Source organism: Osmerus eperlanus, chromosome 1, assembly GCF_963692335.1.
Source record: "Osmerus eperlanus chromosome 1, fOsmEpe2.1, whole genome shotgun sequence".
Lineage (NCBI taxonomy): Eukaryota > Metazoa > Chordata > Actinopteri > Osmeriformes > Osmeridae > Osmerus > Osmerus eperlanus.
In genome coordinates this window covers 19555089-19582136 of record NC_085018.1, presented here as the reverse complement: position 1 = coordinate 19582136, position 27048 = coordinate 19555089, and the positions used below count along the sequence as shown (strand labels likewise).

At 45.7% G+C, this 27048-nt stretch overlaps 1 protein-coding gene across 6 annotated transcripts in view; it reads right to left on the bottom strand.

Moving 5' to 3' along the window:
* ppfia4 (PTPRF interacting protein alpha 4) overlaps positions 1-27048 on the bottom strand; it is a 46757-nt gene that overhangs the window by 15571 nt on the left and 4138 nt on the right. Inside the window, exon 1 of one of the 6 annotated variants that reach the window (XM_062468476.1) lies at positions 3004-3209. The exons of the other annotated variants lie outside the window; for them this stretch is intronic. Coding sequence (XP_062324460.1) covers positions 3004-3066 — 63 coding nt within the window. The 5' untranslated portion in view covers positions 3067-3209. Of the gene's footprint in view, positions 1-3003; positions 3210-27048 lie in introns of those variants that run through there. 6 annotated transcript variants of the gene reach the window in all.

The window sequence follows — 27048 nt, the reverse complement described above, 5'->3', positions numbered from 1 at the left end:
GTGACCATTTCCTAGAGAGCAGGAGAGCACAGTGGCTGTGTGGAGAAGGCAGTCTTCCGGCCTCAAACTTCAACAGAAGACTGGGAGTGCTGCCAAGCAGTGCTGAGCTCAGACATTGTAAAGGGATTTCTCTCCCCGGCTTCCTTAAGCAGTTTGGGATTAAGGGATGAAAGCAATATGCTGGACGTGTGTGTGTGTGTGTGTGTGTGTGTGTGTGTGTGTGTGTGTGTGTGAGAGAGAGAGAGAGAGAGAGAGGTTTGGTGGGGGCAGAGAATGAATGGTCTGATCAAAAAGTGAAAGAAACACAATGAGACGGATATTGGGTACACACTCGCATTCACACCCATGCACCACACAAACCAACACAAACTAATTATCTTTTTCCAAACACAAACTAGAAACTGTCTCGCATCCAGAGAGATCTGTAAAAACATGTCTGTCAAAGTCCCTGGCTTCTTAGCCCAGCTTCTCAGAAAGAAACTAGTACTGCAGTAAAAAGTGTGTGTGTGTGTGTATTTATTTAGCTCTTCTTCTGGACACCAGAAATCCCTCAAGAATAGTAAATCAAGAAAAAATTGAACTTTTATTTGGCATTTTCAAATATTTCCAAACTCCAGTGCTTTTTCTAGGGGGGGTTACGGTTTTGTGCTTGAATGACATCAAGGATTGGGGTTAGGAGTTAGGGATAGCTCTAGAAGCTAGTGTGAGGTTTAGGGTTCAGGTCAGGTTTTAGGGTAAAGTTAGGGTAAGACTTTACATTAGGGGTTAGGGAAAATGTTGGTTTTTCAATCCTAGTGTGGTCCGACCATTTACTTCCATTCAAAATTCTCTTATCTCTAACCCCTAACCCTAACCCTAACCTACTCTAAAAGGCCCCACAAGGTCAGTTTCACTATACTTGTGAGGACACTATACTTGTGAGGACATTTGGTTAAGACAAGGGTAGTTAAACAAGACCACACATACACACATGCACGCACACACACATACACACTTCTTAAGTTGAAGTCAGTCCTGGAAAATCTGCAGTCACACAACTGCGTATTATAACTGCAGTGGTCAGATGGCCTCTCTAACACCTCAGGGATGAAAGAAGGAGGGAGAGTGGATGAGAGGAAGAAGAGAAGGATGGGCGGGCGAGGCTGGCTATGTCTTGAGGGAGAGTCACGTCTCTGAGCAATGTAACTCTAACTATAGCAGAGAGTAGGAGAAAGCGCGAGAGAGGGAGAGCTAAAGAGAGAGAGAGTTGGAGGTGTAGTTGTGATGATGTTTGTGATCTTTAATGGTATCTGTCATCCTGAGAGGTCACAGCCCACACGAACACACACAGGATTTGTGACATGCTCAAAATCAACACCCTGTCTTGGTGTTGGCCTTTGATTGACCATGGTGCCTGCCCGCCCACATCTGTCATCATCATGGCAACACACATTTAAGGAGTAGAGGTGTTCGAGCAGCATAAAAACTTTCTGTCTTCATGTCAAACATACTTATACCCACACACACTTCTCAGTATCCTGTACTGTGACTCAACAGATCTCACAGAGAACCAGCTGACTGTAGCAGGAGAACCCCATCACTCTCATTCCTATGTCAGTCACACACACACACACACACACACACACACACACACACACACACACACACACACACACACACACACACACACACACACACACCCACACACACACACACCACCAGAGGACGACTCAGAGTACACACCCTGGGCTGAAAGTGCAGGCCTGTATCCATTTGGCACATACAGCGCTACAATTGATTATAATTTTAATTACAATCCAGACAGACCCAGTAAAGTTATGATTCTGCATAAACATTGTGACTCATTCTCAAATCAGACTAAAAGCCATTTCAGTAAAGCACAGTGAGGATAAAGCCCCAGGCAGAGAGCCAGGTCTGGTGCACCAGGGAGCTGTCCCCCTTGGGTGGGTCAGGGCAGGGGAGATGAGGTGTGAGGAGGTGATTGGAAGCGGAGGGTGTTGGGAGAGGAGGAAGGGGAGAGTCATCAGTGGTTTCGAGAGATGTGCTGTCCAGTAGTAAGACTGGTAGCATCAGAAGCTTCATCCTCAGTCTAATTTCATGGTCTGGTTATTTGTTCTGTTTAATTTTGATGGATACACCAATAGTCTGTGTAAAAATGACTGTGCATGTGTATGTGTGTGTGTGCGTGTGTGAGTGTGAGTGTGAGTGCCAGAGGGACAGCTGACATGATCAGAACTCTCTCTCCTTCTCCGTGGGCATCCCTCTCTTTCTCCCAGCAGAGAGGTGTCACATCCCCTGAAGTGACCAAACTTCTCTCTCTCCTTTTCCCTCAGAGCCAGAGCCTAGAACAGCAGGTGACCATGTCCTCTATAAAAAGGAAAACAAAATCTGCTCTTCTCCATCAGCACTGCCTCCCACAGAGAATGTGTGTGTATGTATTTGTGTGTGTGTGGTTATGGGGGGGGGGGGGGGGGTTGAAGGGAGAAGGATAAAGGATTTGTGTTGCGTATCACTCCAGTCTGTCTAAAACACACACACACACATCGTGTTCTTCAGTATAGCATGCAAGGGCCTTTATATTTTCTGCTGCATTAAGCCTCAAGCTCAAACACACACACACACACACACATATGCCCACACACACACAAACACATGCACACAGACACAGACACAGAGTTTGTCACAGTAATTCCCACCAAACAGACTAAGCTTTTGTTGTTGTAAGTTTGGGAGCTACTGACAGACAAATAGCTACATGAGAAATATGTTCATTTCTCTTCAAAGGACAGTGGGGGAAGAAGATAAGAAGAGCTTGGAGCTGTTAAAGTGGATCCCTACCTGGTACATGTAGATGTTAAAGTGGATCCCTACCTGGTACATGTAGATGTTAAAGTGGATCCCTACCTGGTACATGTAGATGTTAAAGTGGATCCCTACCTGGTACATGTAGATGTTAAAGTGGATCCCTACCTGGTACATGTAGATGTTAAAGTGGATCCCTACCTGGTACATGTAGGTGTTAAAGTGGATCCCATTCTGTAGGTGGATCTTCACTGTGGGGTTCATGACGAAGATATATCATATCAGATTCCAAAACAGACCAGCCACCACCAGATAGAGAATAAAGAATAAATAGATAGATGGATGGGTTGATAGATAGATAGACCAAAGTAAAAGAGGTGGAGGGTGGGGGGTGTAGAAAGAAGTAAGAGAGAGAGAGAGAGAGAGAGAGAGAGAGAGAGAGAGAGAGAGAGAGAGGGAGGGAGAGAGAGAGAGAGAGAGAGAGAGAGAGAGAGAGAGGGAGAGAGAGAGAGAGAGAGAGAGAGAGAGAGAGAGAGAGAGAGAGAGAGAGAGAGAGAGAGAGAGAGAGCGAGAGAGAGAGAGCGAGAGAGAGAGAGGGAGAGCAAGAAAGGGGGGGGAGAGAGAGAGAGAGAGAGAGAAAAGACACAGAGACACAGAGATGCAGAGAAAGACAGAGAGAAAAGAGACAGAGATAGTGTCTGTGCCGTCTGCTGAGTCCTGGTAGAGGGTGTGTCTGGTTGGAAAGGATGAGAGTCCTCCGCTGCTCTCTCTCTCTATCTCTCTCTTCTCTGTGCTCTCCTTTGGGATGGTGGACAGCCCTGCTAGTCAGCCTGCTCAGTACTGCTGCGTCCTGTCGGGTGTCTGGACCAGAGAGGGGAGCGGAGGAGAGAGAGAGAGACAGAGAGAGAGAGAGAGAGAGAGAGAGAGAGAGAGAGAAAGAGAGAAAGAGAGAAAGAGAGAGAGAAAGAGAAAAAAGAGAAAAAGAGAGAAAGAGAGAAAGAAAGAAACGAGGGGGGAGGCAGGACTGCAACAAACATATTTTTATAGATTTGAGAGAAAGAGAAAGTGAGGAAAAGAGAAAAGAGAGAGCTGAAGAGAGAGGAGGAGACAGAGTTGTGTTTTGTCAGCTGACTGAGACAGGAAGAGGCAGGGTTTATAGGATCGCTGGGGGGCTCTGCCACCTGTTCTCTCTGTCTCTCTCACTCACACACACACACACACACGCACACACACACACACACACACACACACACACACACACCACACACACACACACACACACACACACACACACACACACACACACACACCCACACACACCAGACCTTCTACTGTGTTGTAGCTGTGTGCCCAGGCTGAAGTTGACAGTGTGTTGTGCCTTGCACAGGCTGGTGAACAGCTCCAGCCGCCTGGTGAACAGCTCCAGCCGGCTCTTCACCACATCTACTTTCTCTGACTCCTCCTTTCCCCCTCTTTTCACAGTACCTCTCCCTTTAGAAATCTTCTGCAGCTTGAATAGAGAGGTGTTTGTGTGTTTAAGCAGGTGTTAGCATGGGAGACGTGTCACCATCACAAACCCCTAAGCTATCAGCTATGGCAGCTGTTAATTGTGTCCAGCGAAGATGCTGCTAATGTGAGAAGTCAATTTAATTAGCCACATTAATGGAAATGCTAGCAGTGGTGGCAAGGTGATGGATGCTAGGTACAGGTGCTAGTTATGGATGCTAGGTACAGGTGCTAGTCAGTGATGCTAGGTACAGGTGCTAGTCAGTGATGCTAGTACAGGTGCTAGTCAGGGATGCTAGGTACAGGTGCTAATCACAGGGCTGCCAACTCTCACGCATTGGCCGTGAGACACACGCATTTCAACCATTTCACACACTTGTATTTCTCACACTGAAAAGGCAACGCCAAACAAGTAGTCCTGCTAACGTTGTAAACAGCAATGGATGAGACGCAGGTGCTTTGCAGGAAAATTGTGGTTGGCCCACCAAATACCAAATGTCACTCCAAGGTTTTTGGAAAAGTTGGCAACCCTGTAATCATGGATGCTAGGTACAGGTGCTAGTTATGGATGCTAGGTACAAGTGCTAGTCAGGATGCTAGGTACAGGTGCTAGTCAGGGATGCTAGGTACAGGTACCTGCTAACCTCATTAGAGAGAGAAGCGAAGGACATAGGACAGCTGAGGTGAAGCTATGCTGACAACCTCCCTGCTTATCTCTGAGCAGCACACCTGTCATCAAAAACACACAATACCACATCTCTGTGCGTGTGACTGCTGTAAAAGTAAATTGGACTGGTTAATTTATGTACCTTATGCCACTCCCATTAGTACTAATCTGATTAAGTGTGTCCTTATCTTTGTATGTGTGTGTGCGTGTGTGAGGGTATGAGGGAGTTTACACACACATTAACACATGCTCTGACAGCCTTGACACAGCTCTTGATACAGGCTCCAAATAACAGCCTCTGGCTTTACAATTAGGAGAGGTGGGGGGGGGGGGGGGGGTAGGAAAGAGAGATATAGAAGGAGAGAGGGAGGATGTGGAGTGGACGTGAGGAGGGTTCACACCCAAGGAGCTGTCTTAATATCAGTCATCTACAGCCTAAATGCTCCTGTATGCTGCAGTCAAATCAGCGTTCTGCCTCGGTGCCTGTGTTCTTTCCATTCTGTCTCTGCCTGCCTGTCTCTTATCCTGTCCGTCTTTCCGCATGCCTTTCGCTTTAACCTGGTTGTCATGGAAACTAGCAGGTGTGTGTTGCAGGCTGGCATCTCCAGAGATCTCCAGTGGTACTCGTAGCTAGTCCACAGTCAGAATAGTCCAGGTCAGACCAGACCTACTGCTACAACCTACACTACCTACCTTACCTTCCCCCTCCATTAGTAATGGGACAGAGACCCCTAGTGCCAACTAAAGGTACTCAGGAGAATAGGAAGCATTGCATCAGTGTTGGAACTGATCCCCTTTATTGACAAAAAAATACAGACAAATATACTAGTTCCAATACAGTCAAAACTCCCCCAGCCTCCTTCACTTGACTGGCCCATGATCTAGACAGCAGGATGGAGGAGGGAGATAGGGGGTGAATGAAAGGAAAGAGAATATGCTAGAGAGACGAATATTTGGGATTACTGATCAATATTAATGATGAATATGATGAGGATAAATATTAAGGATAAATATTCAGTGGCTTGTGTAGAGCAATAAGCTCTTGCTGTGTCAGTTTGCTGACGGAGGTGTGGCCGTGCCGTTTTGGGTCGTGCCACACACATCCAGAACTCTGCTACAGGAACAGGAGGAGCCACGCACATCCAGAACTCTGCGACAGGAACAGGAGGAGCCACACACATCCAGAACTCTGCTACAGGAACAGGAGGAGCCACACATATCCAGAACTCTGCTACAGGAACAGGGTGAGAACGGCCACACTCGAGGTAACACGTTCTAACTAAGAAGATGCAGGAGAAGTCACACGCTCTCTCCCTCTGTATCCTTCTGCCTCTCAAAGCCTCTCTCCTTTTCTTTTCTATGTACCCTATAGCGAGAACCTGTGTCTACTTTCCTTCCTCTAGCTCTCTCTCTCTCTCTCTCTCTCTCTCTCTCTCTCTCTCTCTCTCTCTCTCTCTCTCTCTCATCCACACTCTCTCACTACCCCATCCCTCTATATGCTGTTTTTCTTGAAGCGTTGCTAATCTCAGATGAACTTGCTCTCCTCTGAGAGAAGCCATTTTATAATGTAACAGAGCGTGGAGAGGTTGAACACACATACACATACACACACGCTGAAATAAACAAGCACGTGTGCACTTACACACAAAACACACAGGCACATATACACACGCCCTCTCCTCCCCTCTATCTTCCTGCTGTCCAGGTGTCAAAGACAGTTATCACCAAAGCAACTCTTATCTCTCTCCTCTTCCATCTCCTCACCCTCCTCCCTCCCTCCCTCCCTCCCTCCCACATCTTGCAAACATACATGTCAGCTCTGTCTCCTTCACACTGCCCACATCAGCAACTCAGAGAACAGCAGTTTGCCCCTGCCCTCCCCCTCTCTCCTCTCTCTCTCTCTCTCTAGTTCTATATCAGTCTCTCGCAGTCATGGTGTCAACCACAGCCTCCTGGTCAGCCCAGAGGGACTGCTGCATGCTCATTACCAACACACAGCTCACGTCATTAAAATCCATCTTCTTTCTCTCTGTATCTTTTTCTTTCTCTCCTCACCTCTTTCGCCCCCTTTCTATCCCTCTTCATCTCTCTCTCTCTCTCTCTCTCTCTCTCTCTCTCTCTCTCTCTCTCTCTCTCTCTCTCTCTCTCTCTCTCTCTCTCTCTCTCAGATTCCAGCTGTTCAGACTCAGATGAAGGTGTGTTGCCGTGACAGGGTGTGCCACCAGGACAGGCATAGCACAACAAATGAAGGCCACTCTTTAGATTTGGACTTCTGGTCCTTCAGCGTGTGTGTGTAGGTCAGGACACTGCTCTTGCCCTTCACACAGAGCAATATGGCAGTAGCAGGGTGAAACCCTACACCTTGTGTGTGTGTGTGTGTGTATGTGTGTGTGTGTGTTCGCGGTGACAGAGGCACGACAGGAACCTTTCATGGCGCCTGAAAGCGAGGCGTCAGACAGACATCTAGCCCCTCCCCCTTCCTCTCTCATTCTATCCTTCCTCCTGGCTCACCACATCCATTCTTTCTCTTTCTTGTTCTCTCAAGACTTCACCCTTCTCCTCCTCTCTTTTCTACGGCTTGTCCTCTGTCCCTCTCCATCCCTCCTATCCTCCTCTCTTCTAGGACAGACTTCACAGGGAGGTTAGGATTCCATCATCATAAAAACGATAAACCTCAGACATAAATATGACTGTCACACCATCAAACAATCCCATACCATAAACATATACACATACTGTAAATGCACAACTCACACTACAGGATTAAATAATGCAGTTCCAGGATAAGAGAAAGACTGTGTGTGTGTGTGTGTGTGTGTGTGTGTGTGTGTAAATGTTTGAGGACTTGAGCGCGTGAGTTAGAGCTATAAGGCTGGAAAGCTCCGGAAAAGAAAAATCACATTTCATAAATAAATCATGCAGTGCCCAGTGATGGGCACACACACACATACACACACACACATACACACACACACACAAACACTTCACTGCCATCATAGCACTGGCCAGATTAGAGCAGAAAATTATTTAAAGGACAGAATGTTGGAGTCGTGTCTATGTGTGTGTGTGTGTGTGTGTGTGTGTGTGTGAGTGAGTGTATTTGACGTCTCCAGCTCCACCCAAAGGCAGAGACAGGCTTTCTTAGCTGTCGGCAGAGCATAGCTTTACAATGTCCACAGTGGGAATGGCCAGGCGGTACAAGGGGCCCCAAGCTAGAGCAAACCCCTTCATGGGTGACCCAGGACACATACAAAGTATTTGTGTATGTGCGCGTGTGTGTATGCTTGTATGTGTGTGGTCATGTGTTTATGTGTGCAAATGCATGCTAGCCCTGGGCTAATGTTAGCTTGGGGTTAAGTATAGATAGAGAGGAATGGTGCCAGGACTGGTTTAGCGCTGTTACACAGACCCTCTCCACCTTCCTGCTAACAGAACACCCTGTGTCACTGTCTGCTGTGCTCTCCCTGGGCCTGTTCACAATTCATTAACTCACACTCTATCTTGACCTAGATTACCATCAGTAGTACACTGCCTCCAGCGGCCCTGCAGTCAGAGCAGAGCAGGCGGTCTGGGCTGTGGAGTCAGAGAGGAGACCTTCAACTCTCCAGGAGGGGAATGTCAGCGTCCTGATGATATGCTAGCTCCCCAGCTAGAACTGTCTAGAACCTCTGTTTCAGCTTCGCATCTGAGTCTCGCTCTGCCCTTGTTGAGAGAGCATGTGCATGTGTGAGTGTGTGTGTGGCCAGCAAAGCACAGTGGGTGAGCTCATCTGTTCTAGTCTCTATAAATATTGTAGATGCCATGTGCCTGCAGCAGCCTTCCTCCCAGCATGCTTCAGAATGATGTCATCCTCCAACACCGCTCCCATTCCCTGTCTGCCCCCCCTGTCCTCCGCCTCATCATCCCAAATATCCATGGCAACCGTCAGGTGTCATGAGGGACTTTGCATCCTCTGCTGTTGACTGAATGTAGGGTGGGGTCTCAATAATCCTGTCCCTGTTTCCTCTCCCTTACCTCAAAGATGAAGGACAAGAGGCCGGTCTGCATCCCTAAATCAACCCCCCCCCCCCCCAGCCTTGTCCCTGGCCTCTAGGAGTCACCCTAAATCCTTCCTGAGACAGGAGGCAACATGATGGAGCACTCCCTTGAGGCAGTGATGTGATGAGAGCAGCCATGGTTACCGTGGACACACAGGCTGGATGTACTAAGTTCATCCCAGGCACAAATACAGTAAAAGAAATGCAAAAAATGTGTTGTCATTTATAGGGACATCTCCCCCATCTCCCCCAGACACAGAGACACACAGCCTGTCCGATTTGGCTGCACATCAGAAGCTGCTTTCAAGGTTAAAACAATACAGAGGCATCAGAGGTGTCAGTAATGATCCGAACACACACTGATCTGAACACACACTGATCTGAACACACACTGATCTGAACACACACTGATCTAAACATTCACTGATCTGAACACTCACTGGTCTGAACACTCACTGGTCTGAACACTCACTGATCTGAACACTCACTGATCTGAACACTCACTGATCTGAACACACACTGATCTAAACATTCACTGATCTGAACACTCACTGGTCTGAACACTCACTGGTCTGAACACTCACTGATCTGAACACTCACTGATCTGAACACTCACTGATCTGAACACACACTGATCTGAACACACACTGATCTGAACACACACTGATCTGAACACTCACACTTGACTAGGAGAGAAGGAGATCAACACATCTCCCTCTCAGCACACACAGGCACACTAAGCATGTTCACAAGCTGAACACTGAACACAGCATCGCCACATGGACACAGATGGACATACAGTACTAACACAGTGCAAACTAACACCCCAACCACTACAACACACACTGAAAGAAAAAGTCTGTTGAATTTACATAAATGAAGTATGTACATTGGTTGCACGCAATAAAATCATGTTTAGCCAACATGAATCTTTCATTGGAATATACTGAACAATTTTACATCAGACACACATGGTTTAATTACACAATTTAAACCCAAAGATTTCATGTTCAATTAACAATAAAATCATGTTTTGCCAACATGAATCTTTCATTGGAATATACTTATTCCATACTTATTAATTATATATTGGTAAAACGATTGTATTACGCAATTTAAACCCAAAGTTTTCATGTTCAACAAATTTAAGCTGGTTATGTATTTTTTATGCTAGGGCCATAATCAATGTATTTTTCATGTTTAATGTACTATATTTATTCAGAATTTGTTAAATTGACATCTCTACTTGAAGTATGAATTTAGTGGTATGGTATGAACATCAATATCATATCAGTTCAACAATTAACACAATATTCCTTAAATGTCTACAAAATAAGCACCAGGACACACTGAACAGATTTTAAGTGTCTTTGCACTTTTTATTTTGCGGAACTGCAAACTGCAAAATAAATGGGTTCTTCAATGCACTATAGAATTTTTAAATGTGCCACTGCAGGTAGCTCAACAAAAAAAATCAAACAAGGTCGTTCTACATCCCTACACATTTCAGATGGATTTATTGGTATGGTATGAACATCACTATTATATCAGTTAAACAATACACAAAATTCCTTAAATGTTTACAAAATAAGCAGGACACACTGAAGAGATGTTCAGTGCCTTTGAACTTTGGGGAATCGCAAAATAAATGTTTTTTTCAATGCACTATATAGAACATTTAAATGCTGCATCATGTGAGTAAACCCAGACTTCAAAGTACAATTTTAAGGCTTATTTAATATGAACACACCGTGACATAAGGAAACCATAAACAAACACAGAGGGGTACCACAGCAGGATAAAGAGGTCATCTCGGAGTATTAAAGAGCAGTAGAGCTGTTAGGATGTTAGATGTTAGAGAGTAAAGGTGTTGGACTGCAAGAGGAGTTTTATGAAATTCTAATGTGAAACAGGTACGTCTTTTATGCTTTGTACAGTAGTTATAATGTCTCTGCACTATGTCTGTGTTTATGAGTGCGCGTGTGAGTGCTAATCAATTTGTTGTTGTCACTGTCTTGAGTAATAATATGGACTTGTTGGTTTTAAATGTGCCACTTCAGGTAGCTCAAACAAAACAAAACTTGAATAATGAAAAAAAAGTGTGATGTACAGAGCATACAAAACGGAAGAAAAAGGAATTCAAACGTCGGTCTCAAAGAGTTTGATTTTTAGAGCTTGTGCCCTCTTGGAAAGCGTGCTTCCTTCCAACTCCATGATAACTTTTTGTATCACCTCAAAGGTGTACCTCAGTTGAGCAGGGTAGTCCAGATTCAAGTTGTACATAAGACCAAACAGCATGGCAGTTGCACATGCCACACTTGGTAGCTCCTGCAACACTGCTTGACTTTCAAGGACAATCCCGACGTCTGCCACTTCACCCGAGTCACTGATGGTAAAGATTCCCACTGTGGTTTCCTCAATGCCCTCCTGGATGGCAGATCTGTCTGCAGTCTGGAGAGGAAACAATAGTCTTTGTTTTATTTGGAATATGCACATTGGTCTGAAATGGTGTCACATTTTTGGTTTCAGTTCTAATATTCACACAAGATGGTTATAATAAAAAATATTATAATAAACTTCTCACGGTAAACTGAATGCATCCCATTTCTGCTCTCAACAATACATCAGTTTGACTTACCACATACTCCCTCATTAGGTGCGCTGGGTCCTCATGGAGGTAGATGCAGAGTCCCTTGATGATGCACTCCCTTGCAAACTCAATGTCATTGTTCTGGAAAGAGAGTCTTTTCATTGGTCTTTCCCCCCCTCCACATCTCAAAAAGATATAATTTTACACACCAACACCACTGTAGTACAAACACTCTACATCATTTGCAAGCAAAATATCACATTACACTTTTTAAATCAGCATCGTGTTGCAATACGTATGTTTTTTTTCTGGAATAAATGTACTTGCTTGATCAATGGCTTCCCGGATGGTCTTCAGTCTATTGCCTATCATTCCTCCTCTTTTTCCAAACAGCTTCAAAAGCCCAAAGGTGTGTATGTCAAGCTGAGACAGGAATCTTGATTGGAGAGGCATTGTTGTAATACGCTTAAACTCTGCATTTATCTGAAAGCACACAGTCAAAGATTTATAATAACCTATATTCAACAGCTACAATACATGACGTGCGTGTGTGTTTGAGTGTAGACTGGCTTCCAGGCTAGCAGTTCCTGAGCAATACACCTGCTGAACATGCCATGTAAAAAACTCCCATACCTCACATACGTCGAAGAACGCTGGCCATCTTGCCCTGATGGTCTCTACCATGGGTTCATTTGAAACCACTTCTTGTCTCCTATATGCAAATGTTCTGTCCATTTTCACCTTTACTAGCTCCCTGTTGTTCCTTCTCTTAACATCAGAGAGAAGTTCTTCTCTGAGCTTTTCCAAGCTCGTCTCAGATTCCCCAACTGGAAAGGGGGGGCAGTAGTTTACTTCAGACCGCCGAGGTTTCTTTATGGCAGCAGCAGGACTTAACTTTCCTTCTGGCTTGTGCTTCAGGGAATTTATCATCACTTCAGTGCAACCTAGTTTTCTCAACTGAGTGCGGTATATGGCAAGTTTATTCCCCAAACTAGCCTTCCATCCGGCACAACCTGTTACAGAACCTTTTTCAGTCAAGCAAGGATGCTTTGATACAAGGGCCTTCGCAACCATGTTCAACTCGTGGCCAGAGCAATAAAGTTTGGACTTTACAATTTCTTGCACCAAGGCTTCTAGAATGTTGGACTTTAGTCTAGGATCTGGAATAAGAAGTTTGCCGTTCTCTTTGTAAGCAGTATTGCCCCTGTCAAGTTTGAACTCGGAATCATATGAGAACTGTGGCACATGGAAACTGGCAGGCCAAGCTGATCTTGTCAAGTGTAGTGACTCGGGGGAAGACAGAATATCCGTATCAAGAGACCGATGAGATGAAGATGATTCACTGGCAGGTGAAGCTGGAGGCAGAACTGAAGGAGAACTGAAGGGGGTTGCAGCAGCACATTGGGAATCTGAAGATGAACTCTCAATCCGGATTACTTTAATTGTCCCTCTATCCTGGAGTTCATCTATCGATGTGAGGTTCATGAACTCATTGCCGAATAGTGAATCCATGAATTGAAGTCTGAAGGCACAATTAAGCTCACACTGTCTCTTTACTTCCTCAACCATTTCCTGAACAGATCCAGGGAAGCCATCTTGAAACTTCAGTCTTCGGCAGTCATTGTCTTCTAAAATAACCCTCATCACTGTGGAGGCAGACATTTTGCAAATTCTTAATCTGTGAAACAAAAATGCCAGATTTAATGATTACTCAGTGTGCAAATTATAATGTAACAGAGTGAGACAGGCAATTGTGCAGTGTAAATTATAAACAGAGGGGAAAAATATACCAATTGTAGGGCTGTAAGAATAAATTTAGGGATTATAATGTAATTTGAATATTAATGTTGAAATTGCCAGTTGAATGTGTGTATATATATATATACGAGAAACGAGAATGTGTGTGTGTTGGCAAACACACATTCTCGTTTAATAATCTCAAATAATAAAGGCATACAAATTCGAATGGGATTATAGAGAAAGATTGACAGCCCTAAACAATGGACAAGCTGTTTAAATGTGATACCCAACACAATCAGTGTTTCCCCTACCATTATATTAGGGGGGCGCCCTGCCCCCCCTGGAAGATCAAGTAAAAAATAAATATTAATATTTTATATATAGCACCCGATCACAAAATAAGTAATTTCAGGTTACCTTTCCTATAAAACAGGTGTATAGCTTGCTCTTTTATTAAACAAACTAAATGGCCTTATGTTATTTATCTTATTTACACGAAGGCATGTCATTTCTGTCTCTACATGGTCGCCACCTTTTATTTCATTTTATGTCATCAACCAACCTTTTATGAGGATATGTCTTTTTAAGGTTACCATGCGGCTTGTTCCAACTCGGTAATCACTCAATGGATAACCATCCGTCAGTTCATCAAGTGCCAGAAGTTTAAGTTCTTTTGTGGGTGACGGGTTTAGTGCAAAGGCTCTATAGTGGTCACTGTACCACCCACACAGCACATTCACAAAAAGGAACAACTTGTCATTGATGACACACATTTGAAAGATTTCTGCAAACTCCGGTAATCCATATGCTGACCCATGAGCAACAACCATACCCTTACAGTACTGTATTCCAAAACATGATGCCTTCTTGGCAAGATGCACTTCAAATGTGTCAGGGTACTTCTGCCTAATAGCCTGAGCCATTTCATCTTTCACCACATCTATTGGGACTGTGGATACATTAGAAACCTCTAGGTCAGATTTACCATACGACGGAGAGTTTAGATGGAAAGCAATCATCAGCTGATGTTTTGAAGCCAAGGTCAAAGGTATGTTCCTGAAACAGCTGGTATGTTTAACAATCTGCTTGAAAAAACTGTGCTTGGCCTCAAAGCGCATTGTCCAATGTACGACAAGAGGACCAAAAGCACGGATCATGAGAGGGTAGTGCTCTAAATAGTGGTGCTTTGGTAGAAGTCTGATATCAGGAAACTGCTCTTGATACCTTTGCCTATGTTCAATAATCTTACTTTCAAGGTAGGAAATGGATTCATCAGTATGTACTGGCGCAACAACAAGTTCAACAATCTCTTTCAAATCCATGAGCACAAGCCATGCTGGCTCATTTTCTGGTATAAGTGGTCCTATCAAAAATGAAAGCAACCTCAATAAGGTCCAGTTCTCATGAGCATTGCCGCCTATGGTTTTACGACTTACAAAACTTATTGGTACTACATGTGGTTTGTTAGTCTTATCTGTCCATTTATAGGGAAAAGACAATATGATCTTGTTAAGGTCATCTAATTTGAAAAAACCCTTTGAAATAAGTAATGCAAGGCAGTGAGAAAGCTCGGTTGGCACGATTCCTTCAAAAAGATCATGAGCAAGATCAGGGGGATAGCCGCTGACAACATTAAAGTAAAGGAGATGTTCAGTTAAAACACACTCTCGTTTAACCCCAAAGCAATTTTTGTTAGTCTCCTGTGATGACTTTACATGGCATTCATGAAGCTGTTTAGTTCTTGGGTTGAAAACACCAGATGCAACACAATGGGATTGGACATCACAACTCTTTCCTGTGCAATACCGGCAATAGTAGTCTCCGGAAAAGCTTTCAACAAATCCAGCCATGCTGTGAGCTCCCAGGTTGTCTGCAGCCACAGTCTGCACTGTACCTTTAAGAGATTTGCCTAATAGTGGGATATATACACCATCCTCTAGAGTTTTAATGTCTTGTAAAAGAGGCTGTAATACTTTTGTATAACCATACTTTTTTACATGATCACTTTTTGCTAGCAACGCCAAGTAAATCGATGACAAAGATGAGTGGGAACCAGGTGGGAGGTTACCAAGTATCCAATAAACTGCACAAAGCTTGTGTTTCTTTCTAGACGTGCCTAGAGGGTTACATGTCTCAAAATCGTCCACATAAAGGCCTAGTGATATTCTTAACTCGTCGTTGTTTAAGAAACTGTTCTCTTGAAAATGGGAACCATCTTGGGGGGCCTTATATTCATAAAACTGATCATGTTGAATCTGCTGCTGTCCCCTATGATTTTGCAAGACCTTATCAAGTATATGTTGCTGACTTAGAATTTGCTGCAGAGACTTCAATATTGGTACATACTGAAATGTGTGATTCTCTTTTGCGTCCAAGACATACGTAGCTGGTTCCACAACTCTAAATATTTTCTTATAATATTGTCTGCGTTGATACGAATTACTCAATGGGCCACCCTTTTGTAAAGCTTTATGCACTGGGGTAGCTGAGCAAACTGCCGTGGCAATTTCTGTTATAAGCGATTGGTCTATTTGGATGTTGTTGCTTTGAAATATGTCACTAACAATACTACTAGACAAAGGGATAGTAGGAGAGCTAATCAAGTGGTGGAGCTCTTGTAAAAACTCATCAATGGCTGTTCCTGGTACATGGACCAAATATTCTAGTTTTAATAAAGCAGCTGCAAGTTGTTGCTCAATTAAACCAGCGAGTTCCCTGGGCTGTGCATTAACATCCGAGCATACGCATGAAACCTCATCACTATCATCTTCCTCTCTGTCAGACAATGGTGCATCTGTTGGAGGTGCTAGTCTAGTGGTTCTCACTATACTTGGTTTGAAGTCAGTTAGTGTATGTGGTGTATGGTGACGACTTCTATGACTTTTAAAAGTGCCATAAATATTGGTTTTAAAATCGCAACCTAAAAACATGCAGGAAACACTCTCATTCCTCTTAAGATGTGTGGTAATATGACTAAAGTAGTCTCTTTCTGTTGCTAAATCCTTACATGCACATAAGTGACAACAAAATACAGAAAGCGCTGTTGGTTTCTGAGAAACTTGTGTGGAATGCACTCTATTATGGTGAACAATTAAAGCATTCCATGTTTTAAATGAGCATGGGCAGGTCAAATATGTACAGGGATAGCGAGAGGTGCGTCCAAAATGAACATGTTTTAGTTTATAATGATTCAGAAGTTCAGACCTACTTGAAACAGAAGTTGAACACGCCTTACACTTCCACATTCACTGCACAAAGAGAGAGATAAAAAAAAAAATGGAATTTGAATTGAATATTTACACTACATAAAATAGAAAATAGTCTTGTGAAGAATAGCCTACTCACCACTACTATAAAGCCTTTGGCAGACCCTCAAACCACAAACGGAAACAGTAACAAATTAGGATCTGTGAAAATATTAGGCTACATTAAATACACTTCTAGGAGTCTGAATTCGTCGTACAATGATTAGAAACGAAACTTATTGCGATAAACTGACCACATATTGGGAATCTACACGGTTACTTCCTCGCCTGGAAACATTTTACTTTAAAAAGTAAAATATTACCAATAATATTCACAAAAAATACCAAATAATATTATAACCAATATTATTACCGAAATATTGTACTAGTGGAAAAGGAATGCACCACCCGTGGGCTAATTACCCCATGAAGCTAAGCCAAGGAGATTATTGCTAGCTAGCTATGCAATATTTGCATCTAGCCCCATGTGTAGCTAGCACTCACTCTACAAACACTTCAGTATATATTAGGGGTGTAACGATACACTCAGCTCACGATACAATATGTATGACGATACTGGGTGTACAATACAATACGTATCACGATATTTTGATTTTTGTTTAAAATTAAATTATTTATTTCCAAAACATTTAACATTTTCAATAACTTTCTTTGTTGTACATACAATTTAGTTAACTCAGTTCAAGCGATTTCTGTGAATGCACGCATGACGCAGAGTAGGTCGCGTGCTGGTATCTCAACCAATAGGATCAAACGGACGTCATATTGTAAAAATATTGCCATAACTCTATGATACATATTGTACCATTTTTGTATTGGGATATATTGTTCCACGATATATTGTTACACCCTTAGTCCATATGTAAGCACATGACCAGTTAGCGAATGTTAACAAGCTGACAGCGTGTACAATAAGGTGCTTGAATGATTGCTTTAGATAGTACTTACTGGCGATTTGAATGCTTGGACAGCCCAGCTGTCAGTATGACCTCTTCAGTGACACTACATGCAATTGCAACTGAAAAGCTTCAGAGAATTGGCGCGCAAGAGAAAGTGTTAAACCTATACATTGAATATTTACACTACATAAAATAGAAAAGTCTTGTACTCACCACTACTATAGAGCCTTTGCCAGACCCTCAAACGGACACAGTAACAAATTAGGATCTGTGAAAATATTAGGCTACATTAAATACACGTCTAGGAGTCCGAATTCGTCTTAGCATAATTGGAAGCTAAGTTCATTGCGATAAACTGACCACATATTGGGAATCTACACGGTTACTTCCCCGCCTGCAAACATTTAACTCTCTGAGGTTATATATTAACAGTAATATATACAAAAAATACCAAATAATAATATTATAACAAAATTACAACAGGTTTTTTTAACTGCCCATGAAAAAAGATAAGCACAGGCGAAATATTGTACTAACGCTAGTCGAAAAAGAATGCACCACACGTGGGCTAATTACCCCATGAAGCCTAGCCAAGGACATTATTGCTAGCTAGCTAGCTATGCAATATTTGCAGCTAGCCCCTCGTGTAGCTAGCACTCACTATACAAACGCTTCAGTCCACATGTATAAAACTGACCAGCTAGCGAACGTTAACAAGCTGACAGCGTGTAAAAAGCGGTCCTCGTATATTTGTGTGTTAGCTAGGTTAGTACTAACTGGCGATTTCAATGCGGGGACAGCCCAGCTATCAGTAAGACAATGTTTCACATTAAAAACGTTCTCACTTACCGCAGAGATGTATCTTTGAATTTTTTTTCTGTTTCTATGAAATCCGATCTTCTCTTCAGTGACACAGCATGAAAATGAAATTCCAACTGAAAATCTTCAGAGAATTGGCGCGTTTCTAAGCGCATGCGCAGGCACGTACCTGACGTGAGTGGGGGAGGGACAGACACTACCCAAACCTAACTAAATTAAGTTCTCTCAACATGATATAGATATACAGATTACACAAGTTCCGAGATTATAGTAATACTACTAGATTTAAACATGTTTGGAAGAGAAACTTTAACAAATCATGTAGTATATATTAAATTAATATGTATAGTTTGAACAGACCGCCAATTCCCTTTCTTTCAGTGCACACACACATATACACACACATATACACAAAGACAAACACACATACACACAGAGTTGCTGACGACTGGTGTCTCAGAGGACAGAAGGTGTCAGGAAGTCAACATTATACCCTCCCCCTCCCCCCGTTTCCATGGAGACTGGATTCAAAGGGCTGTAGAGGTGAGCAAGGTAGTGAGAAGAAAACCCTGAGTCTGCACACACACACACACACATACACAAACACACACACACGCACATATATATGCACACACATGCATGCACAAAAAGGGCAGGGCAGAGAGCTATTTGGAGGTACATGTGGAGGCCAGGTATAGAGGCTGGGAGGACAGGAACTATTGGACCATTGCCCTTCGGGTCAGGGGGAACACTGATGGGACGGACATGCATTCTGCTGGGTCAGCGCTAACCAGGAGCCAACGGGATGTGTGTATTCCCACAGGGAGGAACAGGAGGAACAGAGTGTGTGTGAAAGCAGAATGTCGGGAAAGCAGAAATGATTTTCTATGATCAAAATGACCGGGGTAAAAATAACTTGACATGGATGAGTATGATGGAATGGGTGTCATGATCAACCTTGCTTGCTGAAACACACACACACACACACACACACACAGGCATCACACATGCATGCACAAACACACACATGCTCAAACAGACCCACACAGACACCTTCAGAGGCTCGCATACAGACACACAAACACACACTCCTCCTCCAGCTCATCCATAGGACATGAGAGAGAGCGTGGGCATTTGCTGTAAATATGGACACTTAATAAACTCCATCTATGTCGGAATTTTTAATTAAAATTGGTTTCACTGCTATACTTTCCCATCTCTCTCCATCACACTATTTATCTCTCTCTCTCGTTCTATCTCTCCATTTCTCTCTCTCTCCGTCTCTCTCTGTCCGTCCCTCTCTCCATCTCCATCTCTCTCTATCTCTCTCTCTCTCTCTCTCTCTCCATCTCTCGCTTCCTCAGACGTGTTAAGCTGTTAAAGCAGGGACTCTTATTAATGTGGCAACCATGGAAACAGTTTGGTGTTACAGGAGCAGACACTCATCTATTTTTAAAGAGAGGAGGAGGAGGGGCTAGAGGAGGAGAGGATGGAGGGATACAGAGGAGAGGAGAGGCTGGAAGAGGAGAGGATGGAGGGATACAGAGGAGAGGAGGAGGGGCTGGAGGAGGAGAGGATGGAGGGATGCAGAGGAGAGGAGGAGAGGCTAGAGGAGGAGAGGATGGAGGGATACAGAGGAGAGGAGAGGCTGGAAGAGGAGAGGATGGAGGGATACAGAGGAGAGGCTGGAAGAGGAGAGGATGGAGGGATACAGAGGAGAGGAGAGGCTGGAAGAGGAGAGGATGGAGGGATACAGAGGAGAGGAGGAGGGGCTGGAGGAGGAGAGGATGGAGGGATACAGAGGAGAGGAGGAGGGGCTGGAGGAGGAGAGGATGGAGGGATACAGAGGAGAGGAGGAGGGGCTGGAGGAGGAGAGGATGGAGGGATACAGAGGAGAGGCTATGGGGCGTGGCTTATAGAGAGATGCCATAACAGAAGGATCCTTTGATCCAACACAATGTGTGTGTATCTGTCACATGCTACACTGAACGCCGGTGCCCTGACACACAGACTGGAGCCAATCTGGACCAATTAAAGTACAGTGTGTGTGTGTGTATGTGTGTGTATTCACGAGTGTGCCGGCCCCCGAGGGGGCCATCACCCCCCCTAACCCCCTTAACCCCCCTCCCCCCCCACTCTCCTCATGCAAGATGGCAACTAGAGGAGAGAAGCAGAGCAGAGTACAAAATGGCCACAGCCTTCCTGCTCTGTCTCCTCCTAACACCATACAGCACAGAGAAAGAGAGGGAGAAGGAGAGGGAGGGAGGAGGGGGGAGGGGAGAGAGGAGAGGGAGGGAGAGGGAGAGAGGAGAGGGAAAGAGAGGGAGGAGGGGGGAGGGAGAGAGGAGAGGGAGAGAGAGGGAAGAGGGGGGAGGGGAGAGAGGAGAGGGAGAGAGAGGGAGAGAGGGGGGAGGGAAGGAGAGGATGTGACTGAAATTGGAGAGCCAGAGGAAGAAGAGAAAGAAAGGGTGAAAGGAAGTGGAAGTGGGAGGATGGTGGCGGAGGACAGGAGAGATGGAGCAGTCTCATTTAGGCTATAGGGCTTCAGATGACCTTTACATAACTCGACTATATGTAGTGATCCTGCACACAAACACACACAGGCACACACGCAGATCCCTTTGGTCCATCTCTTTCTCTCAAACCTTTGCCTGTTTGCTTCCCTCCCCGTCTCTCTCTCTCTCTCTCTCTCTCTCTCTCTCTCTCTTTCGCATGTTATTAATGTGTTAGTCATGTCTCCGGCTCACCAGTTGAGCAGTGAAAGACTCACCCCCAACACACACACACACACACACACAAACATACAACAAACACACAGAAACACAAACACACACAAGCTACCAGGGGGCACACACTCAGTTATCTCCGGAAGAAAACAACTCTTGCTCTTGTGATTTGGAACCCTGTAAGCTTAACCAGGGCAGGGTGTGTGTGTGTGTGTGTGTGAGTGTGTGTGGGCATGTGTGTGCTTGTAAAGAGACAGCGGGTTGAAAGGAGAAGGGGGTTGGAGGGGGAAGCAGCATAGTGTTAATGATTCCTTTCTGGGGCAAGGCACATCACGAAGCCCATTATTGTAATGTGGCTTCCCCTGCTTACTGACCTTCATCAGAGAGAAAGGCTGTACTTATCTGGATATGACAAAGATGATATGTAAGAGTGTGTGTGTGTCAGAGAGAGAGAGAGAGAGAGATAGAGATAGATAGAGAGAGAGAGAGAGAGAGAGAGAGAGAGATTGTTACTGCGAACAAGTGTGTTTGGGTATGTACATGACAGAATGAGTGTGTGCCTAGGTTGATAGTCGGAGAGGCATATAAGGTTTTAAAGTGCCCCTGCCTATTAGAATTATAATTAAATGTACAACGTAGACTTTCAAACGCACTCAAGAAGCAAACGCCCCCTCAGCACTATTAAAGGTGGTGTAATGCACACATGAGTACACACACCCACACACACAGATACACACACACACACACACTAATGACCTTAAGCGTGAAGTGCTGGGCTTACCGATCCTCCTGCCATTTAATGACTTCTATCACAACACAAATCCAAACACACACACACGTGTAAGCATGCAAACATTAGACATGGATCTGCCTCAACTCCTCCTCACTGTGTCTATGAACACTGTCTATGACAACGAATGCATCACATTCTTAATCTGATACGGGTAAATAATACATATGTGATAGCTTTAGATCTCCATACAGCAGGTAGAAAGCAGGGTAGGAGTGTAGGAGGCAGGGGAGTAGATAGGAGGTAGGAGAGTGGGTAGGAGGTAGAGGGGTAGGTAGAAGAGAAGATCGGAGGAGGTTGAGAGGGAGGTAGAGCAGCATGTACGTGGAGATAAGGGAGCAGGATTGAGGTGGAGAGGTAGAGCATGATGGGACATTATCTGACATAGCTGCGCTCCCTAATAGACCTCTCAGCACACATACTAAGTCCTTCCTGCTGATAAAAGAGTAGAAGATAAAGCGACTGAGAGACTGAGGGAGCAAGTGTGAGAGAGAAAGACACAAAAAAAAAGGAGGGCAAGAAAATAAAGAATGATGAGAGGTGGGGAAAAAGGAAGAGCAGGAAAAAGGGCTTATTTGAGGTAAAGCAGGATAGAAACCTTCTAGATTTCAGTCATGCTCCATCTATCTCTAACCCTGTCCTGACCCTAGCCCCAGACCTCACCCTAGCCCTAATGCTGACCCTAACCATAGCCCCTGTCCTGATCCTAGCTCTAGTCCTGACCATAACTCACAACTCAGTCTTGACCCTAGCCTGAGTGCTGGCCCTTATCCTAGGCCCAGTCTTGACCCTTGCACTATTCCTGACCATAGGCCTGAGTAACAGAACATCTCTCACTCCTCACACTGCCCCCTGGGAGGGTGGGAGAGGGAGGGAGGGAGAACTATGCTTGCATGTCTGTGAGTGTGTGTTTGAGGGCAGTAGCATGCCACCAAACTCAACCCCCCCGTCATGCCAACCCCTCGAGGCCTGACCCTCCACACTACGACATCCTTCTAGACATCTCACAAATGCACACACACACAGACCAGCCACAGGGCTCTCCCACTCACTTGTGGTAAGAAGTACTAGTCTCATTTCAGTGTATGTTTCTGATGGAAGGTCTCTCTATCTGTGACCGTTCTGATGATGATGATGATGCTGATGATGATGACAATGAGGATGCTGATGATGAAGCATGATGTGGCTCGCTCCTCTAGCATGACTGGAAGACATTCACATCCATGGAGAGCAAAGAGAGATGGTGAGAGAATCGAGGAGGGAGGGAGACAGTAATAATAAAGAGAGAGAGCGGGAGGGAGGGAGGGAGGGGAAGTGAAGGAGCAGTAAAGAGAGCACTGTGTCTAAAAAAAAGGTTTCCACAGGACGTTCATCCTCTCAGTTAACTGTCTGATTTGACACAATCCATGTTCTTCCTGGATCAGCTGCTTGCTCTAGCTCTGTCTTCAAGTCAAGCAAGGTCATATTCTACAGACCTTCTGCAGAGGCAAAGTACAGCAGTGAGGAATTTTATTGCTTTCAATATTCTCTTTTACACTATGTACAGGATTTTGGTGCGGTGACTCTCTGTGTCTCTCTCTCTCTCTCTCTCTCTCTCTCTCTCTCTCTCTCTCTCTCTCTCAGTTCAAGGTCCTAGGCAGCAGCAGGGCTAAGTCCTGGGTAGAACCCATAACTGGATTTGAAGAACTTCAACATCTGGTCCATGAAATGCAGCTTGTCACTTTCACAACAGTGACACTGGGAGGCTGTCCACGCTGCTCACACTTAAAGAGGTTCCAAACACACATGCCTGCGTGTGTGTTGGACAGACAGGCAGTGAGACGGACTGTGCATGCTCGTGTGTGAGGATACAGCCTTGCAAAGTGATCAAACCGGAGTCTTGCACAACCAGACTGCTGGCTAGACCTGCGTGTGTTCCAGTCCTCCCTGCACTGGAGCCTGCCTGGTGCTGACAGCCCCTCTCCTCCCTGCACTGGAGCCTGCCTGGTGCTGACAGCCCCTCTCCTCCCTGCACTGGAGCCTGCCTGGTGCTGACAGCCCCTCTCCTCCCTGCACTGGAGCCTGCCTGGTGCTGACAGCCCCTCTCCTCCCTGCACTGGAGCCTGCCTGGTGCTGACAGCCCCTCTCCTCCCTGCACTGGAGCCTGCCTGGTGCTGACAGCCCCTCTCCTCCCTGCACTGGAGCCTGCCTGGTGCTGACAGCCCCTCTCCTCCCTGCACTGGAGCCTGCCTGGTGCTGACAGCCCCTCTCCTCCCTGCACTGGAGCCTGCCTGGTGCTGACAGCCCCTCTCCTCCCTGCACTGGAGCCTGCCTGGTGCTGACAGCCCCTCTCCTCCCTGCACTGGAGCCTGCCTGGTGCTGACAGCCCCTCTCCTTCCTGCAGATCCTCTATGATACCTGGTGGGTGGAGGCAGGGAGCCGAGTGGAGACGGGGCTGGTCACACACACAGGCAGGGAGCACATTCATTACCCCCATGGCGGGACAGCAGAGGGGAGATCTACGTCAGCTACAGACCAGATCAGCTGTGTTATCACTGTACCTGTCTCACCTCATCAGTGAAGGAGCCCTGTCTCTGCCTCAAGCTCTGCCTCTAGCTCTGTCTCTGTCTCTGCCTCTAGCCCTGTCTCTGCCTCAAGCTCTGCCTCTAGCTCTGTCTCTGTCTCTGCCTCTAGCTCTGTCTCTGCCTCTAGCTCTGTCTCTGCCTCTAGCTCTGTCTCTGCCTCTAGCTCTGTCTTTCCCCCTGGCTCTGTCTCTGCCTATAGCTCTGTCTCTGCCTCTAGTTCTATGTCTGTCTCTAGCTCTGTAACTGCCTCTAGTTCTGTATCTGCCTCTAGCTCTGTATCTGCCTCTAGCTCTGCATCGGCCTCTAGTTCTATGTCTGTCTCTAGCTGTGCATGTGTATCTGTACTGAGCCCTGTGTCTGTTACTGTAAGCAGTTAGAACGAAGCCTTACCTGTTAACTTCTGAACTCTTGACTCTCTTGAACAGGTAAGCATGTGAGTGTGCAGCATGTGTGTGCGAACATGGGAGGATATGTGTGCAGTCTACTCTACTTTATGTGTGTGGTTGTACTAATGCATGCGGCTGTACGAGACCAAAACTGCCCGTTGGAATTGGTATATAATATATGAGAGTAGTTAAATTGATGGAGCACACACACACACTGACTCAGCATTACCCAAGTCTCATAAGAGTCCAGTCGGGCTGATCCATCAGCCTCAGACTCTGGCCCTGCAGGGGGAGATGGATGGGCCTGGTGGACAGGGATGACATGTTAGCAGAGGACACACACCCCTGGGCTGATCTCTGGAGGTTGCATCTTAATCTAGAATACCTAATGATGTCTTGTGAAGGATGCAACGCTGCTTTAGACGATCAAGGAGATAGAGGCCACCTCTTACAGAGCCTGCGAAGTGACAGATCTCATTTGGATGGCTGATAAGGTGCTACCGATAACGGAACGAGAGAGGGTGCTAACACACACACATGTACACTCACTCAACCACACACACACAGGCACACACACAGAGAGACACACTCAGATATTCAAACTATCAATCGACAAAAAGAAGCAGCTCTGCTCACTGAGATCCAGGTATTTCCTGACCTGCTCTCCTTTCCCTTCCTCTCTCTTCCTCTCTCCCTCCCCCTCCCCCCTCCCTGTCTCTCTCTCTCTCTCTCTCTCTCTCTCTCTCTCTCTCTCTCTCTCTCTCTCTCTCTCTCCCTCCCTCCCTCCCTCCCTCTCTCTCTCTCTCTCTCTCTCTCTCTCTCTCTCTCCCTCCCTCCCTCCCTCCCTCCCTCCCTCCCTCCCTCCCTCTCTCTCTCTCTCTCTCTCTCTCTCTCTCTCTCTCTCTCTCTCTCTCTCGCTCCCTCTCTCTCTCGCTCTCTCTCTCTCGCCCCCTCCCTCCCTCTCCCTCTCCCTCCCTCTCTATCCCTCCTCTCTCTCTCCCTTCCTGTCTATCAAGGAGTCAGGGGGACATATTGGCACCTGGGTGAACTAAACGTGCCTTGCACTGGGAAACAGATGGCCCTGGCATAGCAGAGCGATGGACAGAACGAGGGAGCGACGCAGGGTGAGGGAGCTACCATAGTGGGCTAATATTCTATTAAATGTTCCGACTTGGGGACATGTGTGGCCCTGGGACAGGGGCCAGCCCTACACCCCAGGAACCCAGAAAGAGAGAGCGAGAGAGACAGATAGAGGGAGAGAGAAAGAGAAAGGAGAGAACATCCAAGGAAGGAGAGATAGTTGGGTAGTGTCAGTTAGGGCCAACACAGAGGTGGTTCATTAAACTCCAGCTTCCTGAACCTTTCCAGCTAATGAGGCCCAGGCTCTACCTTCCTGTGCTCTCACATTCTGTAGCTTCCTGCAGCTTTATCAAACTACTCACTCACCCTCTCTCTCGTCATTGTCTACATTCCTGCTTTTCTCCCTAACAGAACACCAAACGTGTAATTCATCTCCTTTTGAAACATTGTTATATAATATTGCGTGAGATGAAAGATTTGGGGTTTACAAGGAACGTGGTAATTTTTCCACTCAGTGGCCCTCTTAATATTATCCCATCATGGTAAATGAAGCTGGCTTGCTCACCCATGTGTAACCAATGCTAGCCTTGGGCACACTCTCTCCACACACACACACACACACACACACACACACACACACACACACATACATAGTGTATGCTGTGCTGGCGTTTCAGTGCAAGACATTGTGGTGGTGAACATGAGTGGCTCACCCCACCTCAACTCTCCTAGTCAGACCTCAGAACACTGCTGAATAATCTGAACTTTGGACTCTACACATACACAGACACACATACACAGGAAGTGGGTTTGCTGCTATACTGAACCATGCAGTGGGCTGTGGTCTGAAGTGTGGTCCTGTGCTGGGCTGGGCTGTGTGGAGACAGAGAGCCGTCAGGGAGCAGAGCCGATGACAGGAGTCCGGGGGTCCTGTCTGTCCTAATGGAGCAGCTAATGGAGCTACTGGCTTATTGATGAGCTAGCCCTCCCCACCTCCTCACAACTAAAGTACAGTACAGAGGGCCACCTGCTAACTGAGCAGCCAACACAGCTGGACCGCTGGACAGAGAGTGGAGACGAGAGGGAGGAAGGAAGGGGAGGATGAGGAGCCTGACATCAGGCTGTTCCAGGGTGGGCCTGTGGGCAGCATTACACACAGAGGAAGGGCAAAGGGAC